General features: G+C 42.4%; 1 protein-coding gene across 1 annotated transcript in view; it reads right to left on the bottom strand.

Annotated features, from left to right (window-relative positions):
* MRE11 (MRE11 double strand break repair nuclease) overlaps positions 1–24,281 on the bottom strand; it is a 468,980-nt gene that overhangs the window by 105,111 nt on the left and 339,588 nt on the right. The window contains exon 16 of the mRNA XM_086935305.1: positions 7,463–7,543. Within this exon, the coding sequence (XP_086791431.1) occupies positions 7,463–7,543 (81 nt within the window). The remainder of the gene's footprint in view (positions 1–7,462; positions 7,544–24,281) is intronic.

The raw sequence follows: 24,281 nt of genomic DNA, 5'->3' as shown, positions 1-24,281 counted from the left end.
GTGCCAGCGGGGCCATGTAAATGTTGAACAGTGTCGGGCTGTAGGAGGATCCTTGGGGTACGCTGCAGATGATCTCGGAGGCTTCGGAACGGAACGGGGGTAAGCGGACACTCTGTGTTCTGCCGGAGAGGAAGGAGGTGGTCCATTCCAGAGCCATTTCTCGGATCCCTGCGGCGTGGAGGCGTGCGCGTAGTGTGCGGTGGCAGACGATGTCGAAGGCGGCGGAGAGGTCTAGGAGGATGAGTGCTGCAGTCTCCCCGTTGTCTAGCAGGGTCCTGATGTTGTCAGTGGCGGCAATGAGGGCGTTCTCTGTGCTGTGGTTGCTGCAGAACCCTGACTGGGAAGGGTCCAGGATTCTGTACTCTTCGAGGTATCGGGTTAGCTGTCTGTTAACGATTTTCTTGATGACTTTGGCTGGGAAGGGGAGCAGAGAGTTGGGTCGGAAGTTCTTGAGCTCTTGGGTCTGCCTTGGGTTTTTTGAGTAGGGCGTTGATCTTGGCGTGTTTTCAGCTCTCTGGGAAGGTCACGGTCTCAAGGGAAGAGATTGATGATGTTGCGTAGGTGGGGTGCGATGGAGCTGCTTGCTTTGTTGAGGACGTGGTGCGGGAATGGGTCTGACGGAGAGCTGGAATGGATTGTGCTCATGGTCTTGATGGTGTCATCAACGCTCACGCTGGTCCAGGCTAGCAAGGGGACGTGGTTGATGGTGTGCGGAGGGTCTGTTGTGTTGCTGTCTTTTGGGGCTGTCTGGGTGTTGAAGCTGCTGTGGATGTCTGCTATCTCGCGGTGGAAGAAGGTGGGGAGGGAGTCGCATAGGGCTTGCGACGGCAGGATGTCATTGGTGTTGGAGCTGGGGTTGGAGAGTTCCTTCACGATGTTGAAGAGCTCCTTGCTGTTGTGTGCGTTGTTGTCGAGGCGGTCTTTGAAGCCTCAAGGCATGAGTTTGTGCTTTATAAATTATATTTACGTTACATTAAATTACATAGGTTACAAAGGTACATAGGTAGTGGAGGAAGCAGTGGAACTGAATCTAAATACCACAGAGAACCTTGGCTCATCCTCACTAACTGATCCTCACTGATGTTACTCGGCGTAGTTTTTCATTTGGTACCCATCAATATCAGTGGCCCCCATGGTTTCAGGAGTCATGTAGGCAGCTGTAGAAAAATACAGTAAACTAGTAAAGGTACAGTCGGACAAAGTTATGAGCAAGGATCTACCACAGTCATACATGTTTAATGACCCAAGATTAGTGAGCTGCATATTTCTGTAGAGAGGTTCTGTAAAGAGGTTCTGAAGAAGTTGATCAAACCTAACTGTTCTGGACCTTTTTCTGCCTTTAGCAGATTAGATGGGGGCCCAGAGACAACGTTTTTAATATAGCAAGGAATACTTTTGGTGTCTGATTTAGAGTTTAGCAAGAGAAGGCTAAGACCTAATTTCCGTAAAATCAAGATACCTGTTTTCCATCTCCCACTTTATTGGCAGAGATGGGGATCCCAACAAGTTTCTTCATAAGGGCTGCCAGGCATCTGCCATATCAATTGGTTGGCAGAAAGCAAAGCGAGTCAGGGTCAGCAGGGTCTGTCCAAGCTCAGAGCACGTGTTAGCCATGTTTCCAACTCTCCATGTGTAATAACTGCCTACAGCTTAATGCCAAGAAGACCGAGGTCCTGATCGTAGGGAAGCAGGCGGACCTCTGGGGAGATCAGTGGTGGCCTTTCGAACTAGGGGTGACCCCCCTTCCAGCGGCCGAAGTTAAAAATCTGGGGGTCTGGCTGGATTCTAATCTATCTTTTACCAGCCACACGAAGAAGACAGCAGCTACCTGTTATGGTATTCTGCGAGGACTGAGACCAGTCCTCAAATTCTTCGACCCCCCCACTCGGCAACTGGTAGTTCAGGCCTCCATCCTTTCCCGGATTGATTACGGGAGCGCCTTGCTGCTAGGAGTCAACCAGGCGGAGGCCACTAGGCTTCAGAGGGTGCAGAACGCTGCGGCACGGGCCATTGTTGGCCTTCCAAGACGTTGTTCGGTTTCGACTGTTCTGACCTCTCTTCACTGGCTTCCGGTCAGACAGAGAATCAAATTCAAGGCTCTCTGTCTGACATTTAAGATTCTGAAGCTTTCTTCTCCCCCCGCCTTGGTGGGCCTCATTTCTTTTTACGTCCCCACGCGGTCCCTCAGATCTGAATCACTTCATCTGGTGAGTAAGCCTAGGTTCAGGCTGAGCAGGATGGGAGGACGTTCCTTCCGTGTTCTGGCGGCTGATTTGTGGAACTCCCTTCCTGTGCACATTCGTGCCCTTAATAGTCTGACTCTTTTTAGACGGGCCATCAAAACCCACTTGTTTTCCCCTGTTATCTGATTTCCCCTCTTTTCAGCTCTGATCTGTTGTGTTGTGTACATGATCTGGCGCCAGGACGCCCCTTTGCTGGGGCAGCTGTTGCGCCTAATAAATGTTATTAACATAACATAACATAACATTCATCAGGGACTCCTCTGCTGTACTCTGGCTGTCCCAGAGGCATGTACAAGGGAGTTAGGGTCTTCATCTCCCCTGAACCCATGGGATACAGATAGTCATTTGGGCCACCTGGTGAATGAACAAGATAAGTCCAAGTGGGACTGCTGGAGATTACCCCAGGTGTAGAGGAGATTGTGCAGTAGGCCAGAAGTGATCCTCAGGGTACCATGGCTGAAGCCTGGGGAAGAGTAATCCAAGACATTACCAATGACCATATGGCCTGGAGATTCAACTGTGGCAGGTGGTGATCTACTTCAGATTATTTTGAAAGGATAAAATTGTTCCTTTTAAAACACGATTTTCACATAAAATGGTTAAAATCCATCATTAATGTGTTGCTATACTTAGAATTAACTTTACACTGCAACAACTAGTCAAGAATAGGCAGTATTGTACCTATGTAATCTTTATGCACTGGATAACCGCAATTTTTTCAAGGAGGCCAATTTATCTCCAATTATGACCCCCTGTTTTTCGTTGGATAGTCCATCCAGAATGACCACAGTAGGAGATGGAAATTAAATGATTACATTAAATTAAATTTCTAAGGCCAGAGCCTGTTATTATTAAAAATGCTGTTTACGAAGGACAACATATCCAAATTCAAGTAATAAAAATATCCCTCAAATACTAGGTTCAGTCAGAGTTGGCAGGGGGCAAATAATTTGCGCTTACTGTAGACAGCTGGTGTGAACTGCAGGTCGTATCTGAATCCCAGCAAGGCCAACCCAGCATTTCATCTTTGGTAGATTGAATACCATTACCTTGGATAATAGTATTTGCTAACTCTGGTATGAAGCTCTCCAACAATACAAGACAATATTAAATATAAACAAACCACTCTCTCTGCGGAATGACTTGCCTCTCTCCATATGGAATAAAGCACAACTTAGCTCTCCTGCTCCATTCCAGAGTCTGATGATAGAACTAATTTTTCTAAAAATAATTTAATCTTTATCAAGGCTGAGCCGGCGTGCCTTTAGTGGGGTTGTAGTGCCGTGCCAATAGGGTTCTTAGTATTTTGTTGCCCAAATTTGAGAACAAGCTAGTGTCACTGATGAGGTATCATTTTCACACTTGCAGTTTCACAAATTTCCACATGCATCTGAGTAGCAACAGTGCAACTTCTGAACATGATTTAGAAGCACTAGTTTGACCATATACAAGATTATCTACTGCAGTTGTGAGAAGCTCGTGTAACTTGTATTTTGCCTCACTCACTACTGGTTTTGTGAAATAAAACCTTTCCGTCCTCCTTCAGGGCCCTGCTGAACCTCTTTCTAATTCTGTGAAAGACAGACGGTTTTGAAGAGAAATATTCCATAAGGGTCCATGCTGTATCTGGTTTACGACTGTAGGTTATGAGGAACATTTTACACCACGAAGCGGCCACGCATTTCTGAACCTTTCAGAACATTCAACATTTGGATAGTATGGCCAACCAAAATTTTTGGGGGGCATTAAATCGAACTCATTTTGTAGATTAAGTGAAAGCTATTGAATCACCATCTGTTGAGCACAGCAGGCACTTTTGATATATATCCAGTAATGTCCATAGAGGGTGCATTTCCACCTCACTACCCTGCCTCCGTGCTTTATAAAAACGTGCCTGACTATTAAATCAAGGGATAGGCTCCCAAACTATACTTATACTTCTTGAGCAACTAGTGTTACATTTAAGCAAAAAGCCAATGCACAACGCTAGTTTAAAATGATAAAACATGATAATTTCCCAAAAATATATTAAGCTTCTAATGCTGTTGAAAACTACTGTGGTAGTATTTTGCACATGCATATTACTAACTGTTCAGAATCAAAGCTACAAACAACCTTTGCATCCAGCCAATTGATAGTTTTATATTGCAAACATGCATCTCCGAACCACCTTTTCAAACTTGGTCAGCGTGGTAAACTTTATGACGTTTCCTGGTAGTAATGTAAAATTGTGCACATTTTTGGATTCTCTACTTCAAACAAAAATCGGATATCATAATATCTCACCCAGGCATTCACAGTACTCGTCTGGTTATATTTCAGTTCAACAATAATGTGCATCACTGAGCCTCGGCCTGGCCCGTCTGCTACTCCTTCTTCAGCCACACTCTCACACGTAAGCACAAGCAGAAACACGCACAAATTAGGTCATTAAAACACGCCTACATATGCATTCACACATTCATGCACACATACATATAAATACATGCGACTCATGGCCCAATCTCTACTTCCATGAGGTTCTCGAGAAGATGGCTCATGGTGGTCCTGCATCTCCTGATGGGGTCCATCCAGGGTCTATGTCGTCCTCTGGTGCAGGAGAAAGCAGCATCTGGTGGTGGGTGGAAGGAGCTGCAGGCTTCAGCAACTGCAGGTACATGGTGCTAGGCCTGCTGAAGGGTTCAGGAAACAGACGGCTGCTGGCTGCAGCTCTCTGACTCCTGAACTCTGCGGAGACCACGAACCAACGCTGGTCCAGACTGGCACTCACATGGGGGCAGCAAATCTAAAGCCTTCATAGGGTAAACAATGGAAGGGGTGATGGCAGGAGCATGGACAGAGCAGCAAAGGCTGCTTCGCGCTCTGCAGCTGTCAGGCTTTGTCTCTTCCTCTCATTGGCTCATCCAAAGGGAAGAGGATTCAGAAGGCTGACCACAGCCAATATCAGTGCCCAGGGCGAGCCAGGGAAACATTGCAGTTTTTACAGCACCTGCATGCCTTCACCATTGCCTCACAGATCCATATTGCACAATCAAGATTTGGGTGCAATTGAAGTTGCCCACTCTCACATGCTCAGTGTGTGATTGTCCATTATTCTGTTGCTCTTCTACTCCCAGACTCAGTAGTGAGAGAGCAGCAGACAGATTGTCAATCTCCTCCTGCTTCCTCCTACTGATCTTATGGGTCAACACCCCGAACGCCCATACGCTGGAGGCGTACCCAAGATCACGTTAGAGCAGACAACCCACATCCTGAAGGGCACCCACAAGAACTGGGTGTTATCATCCCCATTAACTGTGTCCTTAATCAGGAAAAAAGTCCTCAGGTGAATGTAACAAGGCATTAACTAAAGCAGAAGTGGTGCTTTTGCCCAAGTTAATACTAGTTTCTAAGTAGCATCGTACATCCTAATAAACTGCCTGATAAATCTTAAACACAAAAACCTCTTCTTAAAGGCCAGCAGCTCAATGGTTCAACGTGACATAACATGGCATAACAGAAGTAACTTGTAGCTTCCAAAGATCCAGTGAAAAACCTTTCGATAAAGATTTCTCTATTTCTTCAATAGAATCACATGCCAATTTTAAGAAACTGAAATGTACTTTTTCCCTTCCTCGTGAGTCACAACTAATGCTGTATGCATTAATTTATGCATACTTGACCGTGCTTTAATTCCTTTTATTACACAATACTTGCTAACATTCTATTACTGATGATACACTCACTCGTACAATTGAACACACTGTTAAACTTATGAAAACTAATAAATAAATACTGTGGAGAAATCAGAAGCTGAAATGGAATTCTTCTAAATCAAAGTGAGCAACGATGACATTAAGGTTTGTCAAACCAACATCTTTAGGTCCCTTTCTCTACCACAAACTGAAGTCCGTAGTAAAGGTTGGCCAGGATGAGTGATTCATGAGAATAATCAAAAACGAAATCTAAGACATAAAGAAGAGATTTGACCCTTCTTACAGACCCAGTAAACAGGTCCACACTTTCACCTTATAAGGTGGCCGACCATTAAAAAAATACTATATGTTTTGCATGACATTAGAAGACAACGTTAAAACGAACAATGAAGATGACAAAAGAACCCCTAAATTTTCTTGAACTCGCATTTGCGTTTTCTGTTAGAAGGCTTCTTTGAACAATGAATTAAAATACCTTCCATTCTGTCCTCCCTCCAAATCTGCAGACATCTTATTCCATCTCACAAATTAAATGTCCCCCTAAACTGTGCTGCTGTATAAACTGTTAATGTTATTATACTGGCTTGCAATTACCTCTCATATTGTATTATCTGCTCGTTCCAATGTTTCTTGTACAATGGTTTAATGCAATTTGAAATTTAAGTTACTTGTTAAGCTGCCCTTTCCTTGTTGTTCAGGAATGTTGTATATGTCTGTGGTAAAATACGAATGGGTACTTGAATACTGTTAGTCCTTCATACAGGTGTAAAGGTTACAAATCTCAGAATTCATTTAGTTATTCAAACAGCCACATACTCTGAAGGATCTGGAGGGCAAATTAACCAAGTTTGGGAAAGTGCTTTAAAAGTCGAATGATGATGGCAGAAATCAAACTGAACAAGGGCAACACATAACAAAAAAGTTCCTGATCCACAATAAAATAGCCAGTTACAATTCGAATCATGGAACCCACATCTGCTCTAGACATCTTATGTTGCTCGCTGTGAAAGATAAGAGTAGGTACAGGAATCTTTGGTATTTCGACAAATCAAAACGACTACCCCAAAAGAAATGGAGATAGCTCATTATTATTATGTTGTCTATAACTTCAGAAACTTTCCTTAAGATCTGGCTGTGTCTTGACTGTTACAGACCTTGAAAATTGAGGGACAGCGCCATAGCACCCCAAATATTGAGCATATGGTGTAATGGCAACTGTACAGCATGGACACCTCTAGCCCTTGTGAAACTCAAAATGTGTTGGTGACACAAAGGACAGAATTAAAAGGAACAAGAATTAGACTGCAGAAGGCAGGATGGAACAGTTCTTATGCGTTCACAAGGTGTCTGCTACAATTTAAGCCATGTTGGGGCCAGATAATTGGAATGTGCTGTCAGACAGGGTTTATACTTTCCTGGCTGTTTGATCTGTATCTAGAATGTGAATATACTGGCGACAACTTCAGATTTGGGTAATTTACAAAATCAGTGATCAATATATATACAGACAAGTTACGCACTCACCATCCATGATGGTCTTGGCAGGTGCGGCCACAGGAGCTTTATTAGGCCTTCCACTGGCGGAGGGTTCTGAACTTGTACTGCCTGCAAAAAAAAAGTGCTACAATGTTATAACCCAGTCTGATTATAATGTTCTTCTCCAATCTGTTAAGAGCCAGTGCTCTAGAGATATAAAATCGATTAGTTCAGTAACAGTTTAATACACATATACAACTAATGGAAGCTATTATGGCAACAAATAATACACGATATTGCAAAAAACTAATGCTTTTGTAACTTCGAAAGAGCAACATATGAAAATTATTGAAGTGGAGTGAAATGAATTGTGGAAGCAGTGAGGACATCTTTAGAGTAAAACCACTAAAGACTGAAGAAGTTAACTGCCGGTGGCAAAATTCACCAAATCTATGCCAACACTTCCAGACACCACATTAAGATGATGCCAAATGATACATGTTTTTAAAAAATATATATATTTTTTTTATTTATTTGAGTTTTATATAGCGCTGGCTAGACCCGGGGGTATCAGAGCACATTACATAAAGAAACAGCGTGTGACAGGTTACAAAAATATTCACAATTAAATTACAGAATGATTACTTATTCAATACAGGACTTATTGGCGAACACAATAATCAAGATCCAAAAAGACCAGGGAGAGCAGGGAGTCCACATGAAGGAGACAGCAGCGGAGAAAGAGACAAGACATATGGCCAAAGTCCGGCTTTGTAGGTGACGGCCATAGCGGTGTGCCACAACCAGTCTCCCCTATAACTGGTGGAGCAGCTCCACTGGGAATCGGTCATGCGGTTCGGACTCTGCCGGATAAGAGTGAGGATCAGGAAGAGACCAAAAGTCTTAAGTTCAGAGACGGGCGAGTTGAGATGGCAAGGGTGGCAGGATAGGAAAGGGTGTGTAGTTTGGCTGCCATCTTGTAGTTAGGCAAGTCGGTCAGTTGATTTCAATGATTCTGTAGCTGGGAATGTTTCTGCGTCTTTGGTTTGTTTACTTTGATATGCCAATTATCCTAGTCGAACATCGGGACCCCCATTGTCTAATGGGACATCGTCCGTCACCGGCGGAAATACCTTATAGGGCACCATTTTAGGGTCAGGCTCCGTAAGTTCCGGTTAGAAAGTAGTCGCCGAGTTTTATAGAGGGTAGAATTAGGCGCCATCAGGATCCTCAAATCCCACATTGGGATTGTATATGTTTATTCATTCACCCACTCACCGTCTCAAGAGAGCGTCCGCTGTGTATCTCGTAGGACACTGCCGGTCGTGTTCGAGTGCTCCTCCCACTACAGCAGTGACCGTGCCATGGTAGCAGAGCTGGTACGCGAGATGTGTCAAAAGCGGCGAATTCCTCCCCGTGGGGGGCAGCAGGCACTTTGAGGTGAGGGTCGCGGGGTGGGGGGGTAGATTGCTTGTTGAAGCGGTGGCCGATGGCAATACGGTGCTCTGCATTCAGCCCCAGGCGCTTGTTTGCAGCTCCCCGGGGCACCATCTTAGATTATTCAGAGGGAGGGACGTTACCGCAGATATTTCAGCTGAGGCCGATCAGGGAAGGGAAAAAATAGTCTAAGTTCCGGTTGTGGAAACTTGGTAGAGGAAGGTTGGCAATGCGGTGAAAAACGCCGATTCGGAGGCTGGATAGAGGGTTTGCCACGGAGCATCAGTTCCAAGCGGCCAAGATGGAAGCTGGCTCCTCCTCCATCTCCAGCGAGAAAATACCCAATACATGTTTGTATTACTTAATGACACTTTACACTTCTATGTATATAACATGAAATATGTTTAATTAAAACTGAATAATTATGCATGGGAGGACAATATTTGGGCGTTATGTTATATATGATCACCCACTGGGCATCTCAATTAGGCCTGAGCGGTAAATTCCATTCTGCTCGCGGAATTTCTGGAATTTGGGTAATTTCGCGTTCCGCAGAGAACACGAAATTGTCAAAAATTCTGCGTTCCGCAACTTCGCAAATTTTTCTGCTTGTTCACGTTCTCAAATGCGTGTTCGCAAGATACTTGCCCCCGAGCACGCAAACAGCGATTGCGAACAGTAAAAAAGCATCGCGAACAAGCAATTCCGTGTGTTCGCAGAGATTTTTTACCGTTTCGCAGAGATTTGCGTAACGAGATTACGCAAATTCCGCCCACCTCTAATCTCAATTCAACCTGATGAATATACTGCTTTAATTTGTTCTTGAAATTAGATTGATAGATTTGTTAGACAATATATAGAGATTTAACAAAATGTCTTCTAATATATCTATTTTCTAGTTGCTAAATTAATTTCTGATAGCAATAGAGGTACACAATGGCCTATCCAAATTTCACCATGGGATGGTGTGGAGATGCATGTCTTGGGATCCATTCTTTTACTACGATCAGAAACACAACCTCCTCCGATTATGATTTATCAATTGTATCCTTTTGATTTGGAAAAGTGCATTATACCAACTTGAACAGTATATTTAAATATTAAATAATAATTAGTCAGAATGGCAATAGAAACGAGACATACAAAGATGTTATTTTTAGAATTACTGTTAACAATAGAGAATAGGGGTTAGTCTCGTTAATACATCTCACAGAAATAGCTACATATTCAGTATTACAAGTAGGTACCGTCATCCTAGGTCATAAAATTCATGTATTTCCTTTGCAGAATTCCTGTGTGTGGAAAAAGTCTGAGGTGCAAATGAGAACTACGTGACAAAAAATGATATGTAGAAGATTTTAAAACCATTCTTGTTTCCTTGAAAATACCCCAAAAAAACAAAAGAGGTAACAACAAATACCACACTAACAATGAAAAAATAGAGACATCAGAACATGTAACTAAATTTATATCACAATAAAACAATTGAACCAAAATATGTTGGACTCTGCAAAATTCTTGAATTCTGGTACCCTCCAACAAGGTATGCAGATCTCACTGTGCCACACAATGCCACAAAAACATACAGCACTTTCAAACATGAAGAATAAGCTAGGTAAGAATAATTTTGAAGGGAAACAAGCATAAATGTGGGAATATGTTATATTGGCTTCTGCAGGCTGTGTGAATTTGATAACGGTGACTGTTTATAAAATCGTTTTTAGCATTTATATAGTTTATGTTATTGCTTGCCAATGTCTGCAATTGTATGGACTGAGAACAAACCATCCTACATAAACAGCCTTTACACTGTGATCTTTACCGCATAGGAAGTTACAACACATCCCTTTACAAAATAGATCAGTATCACGCAGGCATTCCTTTGACACTTTATCATCGTACTTTACAATGCAGGAAAAAAAATACATGACATAATTATGTAATTTAAAAAAGGAAGAATCGAGAATTATGGGGCGGGTAGGTGCTTACGATGGTAAAGGTTTTAAAGGGGTACAGTGTTATTACGGTTTTACAAGGGATTTTAGAGTTCAGGGATGGGTAAGATTATGGGTAAATGAAGGGTTTTGATGGTTCAGGGCTGGGCAAGGTTAATTGGTAGTAAAGGATTTACAGGAGTTTTTAGGGTTCAGAGATGGGTATAGGTTAGTAAGGGTTTTACAAGGTTCAGGGATGAGTAGGGGTTTTAAAGTTTTTTTAGGGTTCAGCAATGGTAGAGTGTGTAGGATAGTAAGGTTTTTTTAGTGATCAGGGATGGGTAAGTGTGTAAGGAGTTTAAGGGTATTTATTTGGGTTCAGGGATGGGCAAGTACACAGGGTAGCAAGGTTTTTTTTTTAGAGTTCAGTGAATTATAAGGACAAAGGGCAGTACAGATTTTACAGGCGATTTTAGGGTTCGGGAATGGGTTAAGGTATGTGTTAAAGGGTTTTTAGGGTTCATGGATGGGTAAGGGGTAGTAAGGTTTTAACAGGGGATTTTCAGGGTTCAGGGCTAGTTAAGTGTACGGCGTCATAAGGGGGTTTAAGGGGTCAATGATTGGTAAGGGTACAGTAGGAAAGGTTTTAAAGGGCTTTTTAGGGTTCTGGGCTAGGTAGAGGTGTGGCTTGTAGGGGTTATTTAAGGTGCAAGAATGGGTACGGGCAGTAATGGTTTTAGAGATGTATTTGAATGTTCAGGGATGAGAAAGGGTACAGCTTTGTAAGAGAGTTTTACGGGGTTCGGGATGGATAAGGGGTTTTAAGGTTTTTTAAGGTTTAGGGATGGATAAGCATAATTGGTAGTGCAGGGTAAATGTTAAAGTGTAGTGGAGAGAAAAACATAATAATATATATTTAAAATAATTGTGGGTTTGGATGTCTCCCCCACAAATAAAAACAAGCATTTGTAATGCAATAGGTCTCGTATTACTGATATTTTATTATATTTATTTGAAGGTTTTGTATAGTGCGAACAATACCCTTGCGGGTATCAAAGCACTTTACAGGGCAAATGTAAGTGATAGAAATACGCATAGATAAATATAGGTTAGACTAATACAAAAATAGTAACTAATAGAGATTAGAAAATATATACAGGATATATAAATAGTTCAAGGGAATTTGGCCATGAGAATCGATTTCACTTCTTTTTTGAAAAATGCAGTGGAAGGGTTCTGTCTAGTTTCTCGGGGCAGGGCATTCCAAATCCTGGAGCCATTCCTGAGAAGTTCTGGTTGTAGGTTTTCTTCTTAGCAAATCGTTGTGGTTTCAGTAGAACGTTTTTGGAGTTCCTGGTGGATCGGTTACCACAGGAGAGCACCAATTTCTCAGCGAGGTAACTCAGGGTTTTGTGATGTAATGCCTTGTGTGTCATACAGGCGATTTTCAAATGAATTCTAGCCTTGAAAGGTAGTCAGTTGAGGGCACGAAGGTCTGGAGAGATGTGACAATTTCTTTTGGAGCCTGTGATAAGTCTAGCTGCTGCGTTGATTGAGGCTCTTAGAGGGACCGTTGTCGATCTAGGAAGGCAGCACAGAACGACACTCCCATAATCCACTCTAGGAATTACTAGAGCTTGAACTGCTTGTTTGAAGTCATTTGTGGGCAGGAAGGGTTTCAGTCTTCTCAAGGTGTTCAACTTAAAATTTTCTCCTTTTGCAGAAGTGCTGATGTGTTTCTGCATATTTAGCTTACTGTCCAGGGTTACTCCCAGCGATCTTGCTGAATCGATAATGAGGGGTTGACCGTTGAGTGCTATTATGTGTTTCATCCACTCAAGGATGATGGTCGATTGTCTGGGGGGAGCAATTAGGGGGAATTCAGTTTTAAGGGTGTTTAGTTTCAAATGGTTTTTGGCCAACTCTGTCTGCGTTTTTTGGAGCGTTGCATTGAGAGATTTGATGTTCTCAAGGGAGTGGATTTTTATGTAGAATTGTGTGTTGTCGGTTTACATGTGATAATGGACCTTCGAGGAGCTGAGAAGTTCAGTGAGTGGTTCCATGAAAAGGTTGAAAAGCGTAGGTGAGAGGGATGAACCCTGCGGGACTCCTAAAGTGACTGGGGTGGGTTTGGACAAGGATTGATTGACCCTGAATCTTTGTTACGTGATAGTTTGAGGTATTGGCATTGCAAAAATTAATGCAACACCAATAGCTCATACTTTCAGTAAATCGAGACCTAGTGCACTGCAAATGAGTGAGTAGTGAGCCAGGAACCAGCATTGTATGTCTCAGTGCAGTACCGCAAGCTGCTCCCAGAGCTCCCTAGTGAGCAAGGCATCAGCACTGCTTGTCGAGGTGCAGTACAGCAAGCTGCTCCTAGATGTCCCTAGTGAGCAAGGCACCAGCACTGATGGTCTAGGTGCAGTACAGCAAGCTGCTCCTAGAGGTCCCTAGTGAGCATCATAAACTTTGAAGATTGGTAAATCTACCCTACCCATATTGCACTGCATGCAAGATAGAACCCTGAGTACATTCACATAGCTATGTCCACATATGAAATTAGTAGCTTTGAAATGTGACAAAACAACTATTATGTTAATTTCGGATTAGGTTGTACTCTTTGAGGAGCTGATGAAGGGAAATGTATGGAAGGTCTAATATAAATTGTGAGATGTAGTAGGTGCAGTACTGCAAGCTGCCCCTAGAGCTCCTTAGTGAGCAAGGCACCACCATTGCTTGTTGAGGTGCAGTGCTGCAAGCTGCTCCTAGATGTCCCTAGTGAGCATCATAAACTTAGAACATTGGTAAATATACCCTACCCATTATGCATTGCATGCAAGGTAGTACCATGAGTACATTCACATAGCTATGTCCATATATATAATTAGTAGATGTGAAATGTGACAAAACTATTATTCTATTAATTCCGGATTAGGTTGAACTCTATGTGGAGCTAACGAAGGGAAATTTATAGAAGGTCTCATATAAATGTGACATGTGCTAGCGAGTAAAGTAACCACTGCCAAACTAGTTTAGGACCAAGTGAGAGTCCTGTCTGAAGGCCTTTAAGAAAATAGTGCCTTGAGGCTGGAATTAAAACCTAGGGCGTAACAACACATTTACCAGGGGATGTCCTCATGGGCGGTTACAAGAAGAGACAAGGTGGTACTAAGAAGGGACTACAAAGCCTAAAGACCAATGGAAAGCCATCATTTACGAAAGACAGGGACACGAGCCAATTAAAAAGATGTCCAGGAAGTAGTAGGCGGAGCTTTATACACATATCCTGAATACAGTATGTCTCGAAGAGATAGCGCAAGCGCTGTCTAGGGGAGACCTAAAAAAAAAAAATATATATATATATATATATATATATATATATATATATATATATATATATATATATATTTATAATTATTTGTAATATATGTGCATATATTCAACTAGAAATGGTATAATCTTTTATATAGATATATATATTTTTTATACAGTTTTTAAAGTGTACATGGTAAATGGTTTCAGATTTCCATTTTAGATTATTTACAATGTAATAAGATATGCCAAACTAATTTATTCGTGTAAATTCATACAAATTCAATCCAGGTTTACTGCAAATGCATTTATGCTGTTATTATGTGTAGGAGCTTTAATGATAAAAAGAAATATATTTCATAATGTGCTTTAAAAATAACGAAGTAGCCACTTACCCTATCCTTTATAAGTGTGTTTTCACTTTTTATTAATCACGTGGTGTGCTTAGCCAAAAAGTTGAAAAAAATTAGTATTTAAAGGTCCTCTGTACCATTGTACCGTTATGTGATCAAGGGTAGTTCCTACCCGAAACGCGTCATGCCAGAGAGAAACAGAAGGGGATAATAAACTGACCTTTTTGAACTGGAAAAGCTGTGTGGTGGTCCTTATGTCCCTCATGCCAAGCCTGGAGAAGCAGGAAGGAATGGAATAGCAATTGCGGAGCCCGGTTTCCACCGCTTCTTGGACCCCGCCCTGAAAGTTGGTGGCCGCCTTCAAACCGTTGTTCGTTGCTGCTTTACTGTGAAGGAATTAAGGCTGGTCGAACCCCCCGGGAGCTGATAGAAAGCACAAACACCGAGAGCGGAAGACGCCGACGCTGGAGTCGGAGGACTCGCGTGGGATTATTTTGCTGACTCGGTGAGTGAAATACAGCGACTTCACGGGACAGGGCTTACTGCAGCTTTCAGACACGGTCAGTTTCGCCTTAAAGGGAAAAGCACTGCGGTGCGGGAAACAATTCATAGACTGTCTCTCAAATAAAAATGGCAACAATGTTAACGGACGCGGTACGAGACCGTGAAGCTAATGCGAATGCCTTGTATGACAACATAACCAACAAAAGCACAGTGAGTGTGAATGTCATTACGATCAGCGAGGACGTCAATAAAGATGTTAATTCACTATTGAAAAACTTGGAAAAGAAGATGAAATCAGAAACCACCAAATGGTGGGAATACAAATCACTGACTAAATATATAGAGGCGGGTAGAGTTCCTGCCGGACTGCGAATACTTTTAGCCCCAAGCTTTGAAAAACCGAATCCGGCAATGCTACGCGAATGGGGTGAGAGTAATTTGCATGCATATATGAACCTGGTTAAAATCCTCGTGAAGTATGCAGAGATAGATCGACTTGCATTAATACTGGAGATTGAGGCAATAGAAGGCGAACAGAGCAAATCTGACAAACAGGATTGGATTACGGCGAAAAAGAAAGAGATTAAAGAGCGCCTGAAGAAACACGAGGAAAAAATCCAAACGAGAAAGGTACAAAAGTTTTCTCGTGATTTGGAGGACTATCGCTTGGGACACATATATACATTTGCTAAAAAGTATGACAGCATGCGCAAACAAAAAAGTGAGAATCTAAATAAACCCAATATTTTGCGGTTAATCCAGCAAATGAAATAAATGAAGGAACAGATACCGACTCTTTCATGAGTGGATCAAGCATTGATGAGGACAGAAATACCAGCGCGACCAATACAATGATTTCAAGCCTAGAAGAGGAGGTCGATTTTTTAGTGGAGGAGCGGATGAAAACGCTAAGGCCTCGGAACAACACAAAAGGGGCCGGAAAAAAAGTGACACCATCAGACGGACAAGGCGCAGGAAACGTCAGCGGGAAGCCAAAAAGGAAGCAAAATTATTGGCGCAAGAAGTAATGGTGGAAGAAGAAAAAACCATCATAAATTTAACTACTATGACACTTACCAAGGCGGAGGAACAGCTCCTATCTTTAGGGCTTAACTACTGCCCCAACACCAACTTTAATTATGCCTCAACCCGTGGTGATTTATTTTGCTACATTAGAAAACTGAAATTGGAAAAATTCTTCACGCTCAAACATGGGTGGGAAGACAGAAGAAATAAAGAATCTAGTGGAGCAGGTTCAAAACTAACTGTGGCGGAGGTTCCTGCCCTTTGGGCTATGCATGAGTTAAGTAATGAGGAGCCCAATACATCCCAAATCTCCACACAGAATAAACTGAAAGAGCTGGACTTACTGCAAAAAGGAGCAGGTGAAAGCCCGTTCAAACCAAAATCGACTTTCATTCCGCTTGTGCAAAAAGATGCAATTGATGTATTCCATGATCGAGTGATTGAAGATATAAAACAACTCAATATTAAAGTGAACTTCAAAAAGCGGCAAATGGACCAAAAACAAAGAGAGTTTAACCAACTCATGGACAAAATTAGAAAAAATGTTGGGGTCATTGTCAAAAAATCAGATAAGGGCGGGAATATCGTCCTGTGGCCTAAAGCAGATTATGAAAAGGAAGTGATGCGCCAACTCATGAATACAGAATGCTATGAAAAGACAACCATGAAGGCATATACCAAATCAAAAGATAACTTGAAAAAGGAACTCCTCAAGTGGAAAAGTGAGGGACTGATTACCTCAGAGGAATATAACTTCATGTATAATGCAAATCCTGAGATACCTTTTATATACTTATTACCTAAAATACATAAGGGGAAAACGCCCATTCCAGGACGTCCAATCATATCGGCCATCAACAGCATGACAGAACGTGTTGGCCAATATATTGATTTCTACCTCCAAGATCTGGTAGGAGCCCTACCATCTTATATAAAAGACACTGGGGACTTTCTCAGACACATCAATGATTTTACCTGGTATAATGACCTAACCTTAGTGACTCTGGACATAGAGTCGTTATACACAAGCATTCAACATGATTGTGGCCTACAAGGGGTGGCACATTTTTTGGACACTAGACCTGCAGATTATTTAATGCACAATAGAATGTTATTGTCACTTACTGCATGGTGTCTTAATAACAATTTTTTCTCCTATGGTATGGACATGTACAGACAGAAGCAGGGTGTGGCAATGGGGGCTTGCTTTTTCACTAGCTACGCGTGCTTGCACGTTGGGCTCTGGGAGAAGCAAGTCCTCATGGGCAAACACAGGAATATTTATGAACATAAGGTCATTGTTTAGTTACGTTTTATTGAGGACGTTTTTATGATTTGGAAGGGTGACAGTAACAGTGCTGAAGAGTTTATTGATCAAATCAATGTCAACGAGTGCAACCTACACTTCACATCTCACAGTAGTTCAACTACTGTGGACTTCCTGGATGTACTAATACAGATAGTTGATGGGAGATTGAGTACTAGCGCATTTAGGAAGCCCACTGCAGGAAATGCATTGTTGCATGCGACTAGCGCCCACCCCAAACATCTGATCGCTAGCATTCCCTTCGCGGAGTTGCTACGGTTAAAACGTATATGTAGTACTCAGGAAGAATATGAAAAAAGTAAAAATGAAACATTAAATCGTTTCAGAAGAAGAGGTTACTCTGAAAACGTGTTAAGCAAGGCAGTAGATAAAGCCAATGCAAGACCCAGAGAATCCCTGCTTCCGAATAACCATACAAGTATATTGGAGGAAGGAAATGATATGGAAACCCCGAGATTAGTGACCACCTACAGTATGCAGGAACGCAAGATCAAGGCTATTTTAACTAAAAATTGGCCCATAGTACTAACAGACAATGTCTTGAAATATAGATTACCTGACAAACCAACTGTGACATTTCGAAGATGCAAAACCATGGAAGCACATTTATCTAAATCCATGGGAGAAGGGACCTCTGCTAAAACATGGTTACCGGCAAAGCAAGGGTTTTTTAAATGTGCAACCTGCAGGGCTTGTAACTTTGGGGTCAACACTTCGAAATACAGTACCCCATTTAGGGAACAAGAACTTAACATCAGAAGTAATTTTAATTGCCGCACGGACTATGCTGTGTATGTTCTCACGTGCACTTGTGGGCTCAGGTATGTGGGCAGTACAAAGAAACAAGTGCACGTGTGAATTTTGCAACATATAAGAGCAATTATTAATTGTGATCCGGCTTATCCGGTAGCACGGCATTTTAAATCTGTGCATAATAAGGACATCAACTGTTTAAAGTACTTCGTAACTGATCACGTCCCTATGCCTAGGAAGGGAGGTGACAGGGAAACCCTCTTGAGACAACTAGAGACCAAATATATTCTGAATCTTAATTCTAAGTTTCCCCAGGGCCTTAACAATACAGAGGATCTACACACATTTCTCTAAAGCAATTTGTTAACTAGTCTTGTATTGATGTATTTACCTATTTTGGACTTGCAGCCTTGTAACCACCACCCTCTCTTTGTATTTGCATTTGTACTCTTTTTAGAATTCCCGAAAAAACCAGTGTAAGAAAAAAAGAAAAAAAGAAAAAAACAGTACAAGAAAACAAGCTTTTATATTTCCGTATAAACTACACGAAACGTTCAGCAGGATTGCAGAACTTTGACTGACTTGGACAATACTGATGAAATCGGCCACATAAAAGCGACTTAGATCAAATGGATAGAAGTCCTATGAGTTGTACGTAAAAACCTATTCTTATAACCCTCTTGGCCACTCTTTGTAGATAAAGTGTTTTTGAAAATATGTTTATTGAGATGTGTTATGGATAAGGCACAAGCGCACAGTTAGCTCCATTGCATATATGCATATTTTTTTAATACTATATTTTTTAGCATCGACTCACTTTTTTTGTACAGCACTTAGCACTTTTTTTGATATAGGAATTGAGTGAGCTCTTTATAACAACTGGGACCAGTTGTCAGTAACTTAAGATGATTGAATCGCGTAATTTTTGCACATGGATATATGAATATTGATATTTTTGCACATTTTTGCTTATTTGCACATATGTAGCTGCATTCAGGCAGGACATTTGCACAAAAGGTAGTACTGAGTAGATCACTACATAATATAAAGTAGTGAAGTTTACAGAATGGCATAATTTTGCACATATTTAAAATAGCATTCATGCTGTTAGAATTCATAATTATTTATAATTATTTGTAATATATGTGCATATATTCCACTAGAAATGGTATAATCTTTTATATAGATATATATTTTTTTTATACAGTTTTTAAAGTGTACATAGTAAATGGTTTCAGATTTCCATTTTAGATTATTTACAATGTAATAAGATATGCCAAACTAATTTATTCGTGTAAATTCATCCAAATTCAATCCAGGTTTACCGCAAATGCATTTATGCTGTTATTATGTGTATGAGCTTTAATGATAGAAGTTTGAAAAGAAATATATTACATAATGTGCTTTAAAAATAACGAAGTAGCCACTTACCCTATCCTTTATAAGTGTGTTTTCACTTTTTATTAATCACGTGGTGTGCTTAGGCAAAAAGTTGAAAAAAATGAGTATTTAAAGGTCCTCTGTACCATGGTATGGTTATGTGATCAAGGGTAGTTCCTACCCGAAACGCGTCATGCCAGAGAGAAACAGAAGGGGATAATAAATTGACCTTTTTGAACTGGAAAAGCTGTGTGGTGGTCCTTGTGTCCTGCATGCCAAGCCTGGAGAAGCAGGAAGGAATGGAATATATATATATATATATATATATATATATATATATATATATATATATATATATATATATATATATTCTGAGCAAACGCTGTGAAGCTTGGAAGAGCACTCATCCGCTCTGTACCCTCCAGCAATTCAAAGGTGCAGCCCTCCGTTTTTGCTTCGTGTTAAAAATTAAGTCTGCCAACGCGTTTCAGGGCTCAAGGCCCCTTCTTCATGGGCTGAGAAATCACACATGAGGCCAGCATGCGCAGTGAGATACTTTTAATGTGAAACATCCTACCGGCGAGGGGCGTGTTTTCATCCACCTGCCCTCGGTGCATTCTGGGGGATTGGAGTTTTTGCATACTGGAAAGTCTTCTCCTTTAAGTAAGTTCATGTGTCTCTTTCCCAATATTTTTCATTTCAGTACATTTCTCTTAGTGAGCCACGAATTTGCAAACGTAGGAAGGTTTCATCAGCACATTCAGAGCGGCGCTGCGATGTCAAGTTCTTTCCCGACTGCAGTCTCCTCTCAGCTGTCGGTTGGAGTATCCTTCAGCTGACGGTGGTGCATCTCCCCACGGTCACGCACCGTGTGATATATATATATATATGCTCCAATTTGTCCTCTGTGTTTGGGCAATTCGGAGCTCTTCCTTCCCCTGAGGTGAAATATTTTATCAATTTCGAAGCTGCTTGCAAACAAAAAACCAGTTGCACTCTCAATATTAGGAGTAATTCTTCATTTAATGAATGAAGTCATGGAGTAGCAAACAAATGTCCAAGGAGTTTCTGTTCCCCTGGACCTTGATCACAGTCCAAGGGGACAAAAACCTGTTAGGAGTTTGTTTGGAGAGGTGCAAGTTCCACAGAACAATGCCTTGCGTGCAGATGCTCCCTCGTCCACTCGGCCGAAGAGCAGCTCAACTTCTTACTCTTTTTCTTGAGCCTCTTATCGGAGTGCCCCATGGACTTCAAATGGGAGGAAGAGGATGTCAGGCTCCGCAAACAATCCCGGGACCTTCCTCTCGATCAGGACCTCGATTTTCATGGAGTTGCTTGCCGGGCTATTAGCGGCTTCAGGGACCGCTCCCTCAAAGCCTTTAAGGCCATTGCCCGGCAATCGGGGTACGACTTGGTGTCATGGTTGCGCTCGAGCACTACAAACTTATGAGGTGTGGGACCGACACTGGTCGGTGACAGGTGCCGTAAAGCTTAAAACCTGTCTTACGAGATGACATCTCAACACACCAGGAGGTAGAACCTTAAAATGTCGAAGAAACGTTGAAAAAATTCTGTCAAAAAATGACAGAGCGTAAGCTCTTCTCCGGATAAGTGCTGGCTGAGACAGAAAGAAAAGAGTTCACATCAGTGCACCTGGATAGCGCCTTTATAGGTGTTGCTGATGCCTCTTCCGGCGCGGATGATGCCACGCTGAGCTGATGAACGCCACCTACCGAAAAACAGGGGTAATTTGGTATTTTCCATTTTGTATTGTTTTATACCCACTGCTTCTAAATGAACCGACTTCCGGTTTAATAATTGTGCTTATATGTGTATCCAACAATATACTCTAAGATGGCGTCTCATTTGACACAGAGGGGTTAGTCCCTTGTTTGTTGCCACGAAATTGTAAATGCTTTATCAGTAGTGCATGAGCTAAGTGTCATTGACACTGACGAGGGCTAAACGCCGAAACGCGTTTGTTGTTATTCGAATAAAGACCCGTTGAAATCTGCCACCTCCAGAGTGCTGTTTTTCCTGTGAAACTATAGGAAAATTGAGCGTTATGTTTCGCGGCAGTCAACAAGACGCTAGCAGCACCCGCTCGTGAGTGCACGTAGTATCTTTTGTGGAGTTTGAGCCGTTTCGTTTTCCTTCGAGCACTGCCGCAGCTGTTGGGCACTGAAGAGAAGCCGGAGGACTGCAGCGAAGGACCGCCCTGCAAGACACCTGGGCTGGAATCCAGAGCGCACGCCTAGCCGGTGAGCCCGTTTTTGCATTTGCAATATTTTAACAGCTAGCATCGCGGCAGAGTGTCGTGGAGGGAGGCATTTCTACGGGGCAAGAATTGAGCAAGAGAAAAAACGAACAACTTGACTCATGGATATTTCTGTAAAACGGAACGCCGCGCTGCAGCGAAGGATATGTTTAAGCGGCATGAAAAGCCGCCAGAATCAATAGTTATAGCAGCGGAGCCTCAAAGCATCAAACTTAAGGACAACATGACTAAACTGGAGAGACTCTACGAACGGGAAGTTGGAAAGTGGTGGGAGGCTACAAGTCTGACAAGTTACATTGAGGAGCATCGTGTACCCCGAGGCTTGAGAGTGTACACGGTCCAGTTGTATGAACACCTCGACCCCCAACTCCTCACTGACTGGGCGGAGCACACAGCCATGTACTGCGAGGGGACATTGAAAATCCTCGTAAAATATGCCTGAAGTGATAGGGAGAAGGCATTGGCAGAGTTTAAAAGTTTGGAGGAAGAAATTGATAAGGAAGAAGAAGTGGCCAAGGTGCAAGAGTTGACACTGACGAAGGCTAAACGCCGAAACGCGTTTGTTGTTATTCGAATAAAGACCAGTTGAAATCTGCCACCTCCAGAGTGCTGTTTTTCCTGTGAAACTATAGGAAAATTGAGCGTTTTATGTATATATACATATATATATATATATATATATATATATCTGCTCCAATTTGTCCGCTGTGTTTGGGCAATTCGGAGCTCTTCCTTCCCCTGTGGTGAAATATTTTATCAATTTCGAGGCTGCTTGCAACCAAAAAACCAGTTGCACTCTCAATATTAGGAGTAATTCTTCATTTAATGAATGAAGTCATGGAGTAGCAAAGAAATGCCCAAGGCGTTTCTGTTCCCCTGGATCTTGATCACGGTCCAAGGGGACAAAAACCTGTTAGGAGTTTGTTTGGAGAGGTGCAGGTTCCACAGAACAATGACTTGCGTGCAGGTGCTCCCTCGTCCACTCGGCCGCAGAGCAGCTCAACTTCTTACTCTTTTTCTTGAGCCTCTTATCGGAGTGTCCCATGGACTTCAAATGGGAGGAAGAGGATGTCGGGCTCCGCAAACAATCCTGGGACCTTCCTCTCGATCAGGACCTCGATTTTCATGGAGTTGCTTGCCGGGCTATTAGCGGATTCAGGAACCGCTCCCTCAAAGCCTTTAAGGCCATTGCCCGCCAATCGGGGTACGACTTGGTGTCATGGTTGCGCTCCAGCACTACAAACTTATTATGAGGTGTGGGACCGACGCTGGTCGTGACAGGTGTCGTAAAGCTTAAAACCTGTCTTACGAGATGACATCTCAACACACCAGGAGGTAGAACCTTAAAAAGTCGACGAAACGCTGAAAGAATTCTGTCAAAAAATGACAGAGCGTTAGCTCTTTTCCGGATAAGTGCTGGCTGAGACAGAAAGAAAAGAGCTGACAGCAGTGCACCTGGATAGCGCCTTTATAGGTGTTGCCGGCGTCTCTTCCCGCGCAGATGATGCCTCGCTGAGCTGATCAACGCCACCTACCGTAAAACAGGGGTACGCTCATGAAAAATCTACCGGATCCAGTCTGACGCCTGAGGTAATTCAAAGGTAAGGATTCTGGGGCTAGAAATATCTATCAGGTCCCACAGCCAGGCACCCGTAGTTCTACTGGGAGTGTGCGTGTGTGTGTGTGTGTGTGTGTGTGTGTGTGTGTGTGGGTGTGTGTGGGTGTGCGTGTGTGTGTGTTTGGGGGCGGGGGGTTAAGATATTACATCATACCAGAACTTACTGGTCAGCATGGGGCTACTGCTAGCCGGAAAGGAAATTATATAAAAGTGGGGAAGGCAGACCGACTACAAGTCCAGAACTGGTTGATAGAAATGAATAGGTGCTGAACAATAGAAAAACTGATATACAATGGCAGAGCATTTCCCAAACGTTTGGAAAATCTGGGATAGCTGGAAAGTGGAGGATGACTAGCCCAGCCCACCAAGGAGGCGGAAAGTTAACAGTGGGCATTAATGGGATGAAGAACTACGCCAAGGCCTGAGATGACCTACTGTTGGTCGTTAAGTTTCCATGATAGGCAGCTCTCTGCCCAGAAATGTACCTGAAGGAATGAAGAAACACTGTGGTAGCCTGGGTTGGTAAGGGCTAATTGGGGCAGGGGGAGGCAAGACCGTGCACTGTTTTAGTTTGGAATGTTATTGGAGTTTGACAAGATAAAAATAACTCCGCTTCAGAGTGAGCAATTGGCCACTGATGTTGGCACACTGCAAAATCAATTACATTTTTTTTTTTTTTAAAGTTTTGTCCTGTCACAGATTCAAACCTTTAAATCAGCTTTAAAGCCTCATTCTACTTTCAACATACATCTGGAAAGCACATCAGGTGCTCAGCCTTTGCCTTGTTTAACATGGCGTCATAATTTTGCACCCCAAACCTTAGTGATTTGTGAACGGTGACACATACATTTCAACTTGCACAATCACACTTGCCAACAATACATAACCTATTGCCTAGTGAAGTAACATGTGAGGTCATAAGTGTGTGGTGGAGGCACAAGT

The sequence above is a fragment of the Lissotriton vulgaris genome, chromosome 8 (genome assembly GCF_964263255.1).
Source record: "Lissotriton vulgaris chromosome 8, aLisVul1.2, whole genome shotgun sequence".
Taxonomy (NCBI): domain Eukaryota; kingdom Metazoa; phylum Chordata; class Amphibia; order Caudata; family Salamandridae; genus Lissotriton; species Lissotriton vulgaris.
Note: the sequence above shows the minus strand (reverse complement) of the source record. Positions and strands in the feature narration are given on the sequence as shown.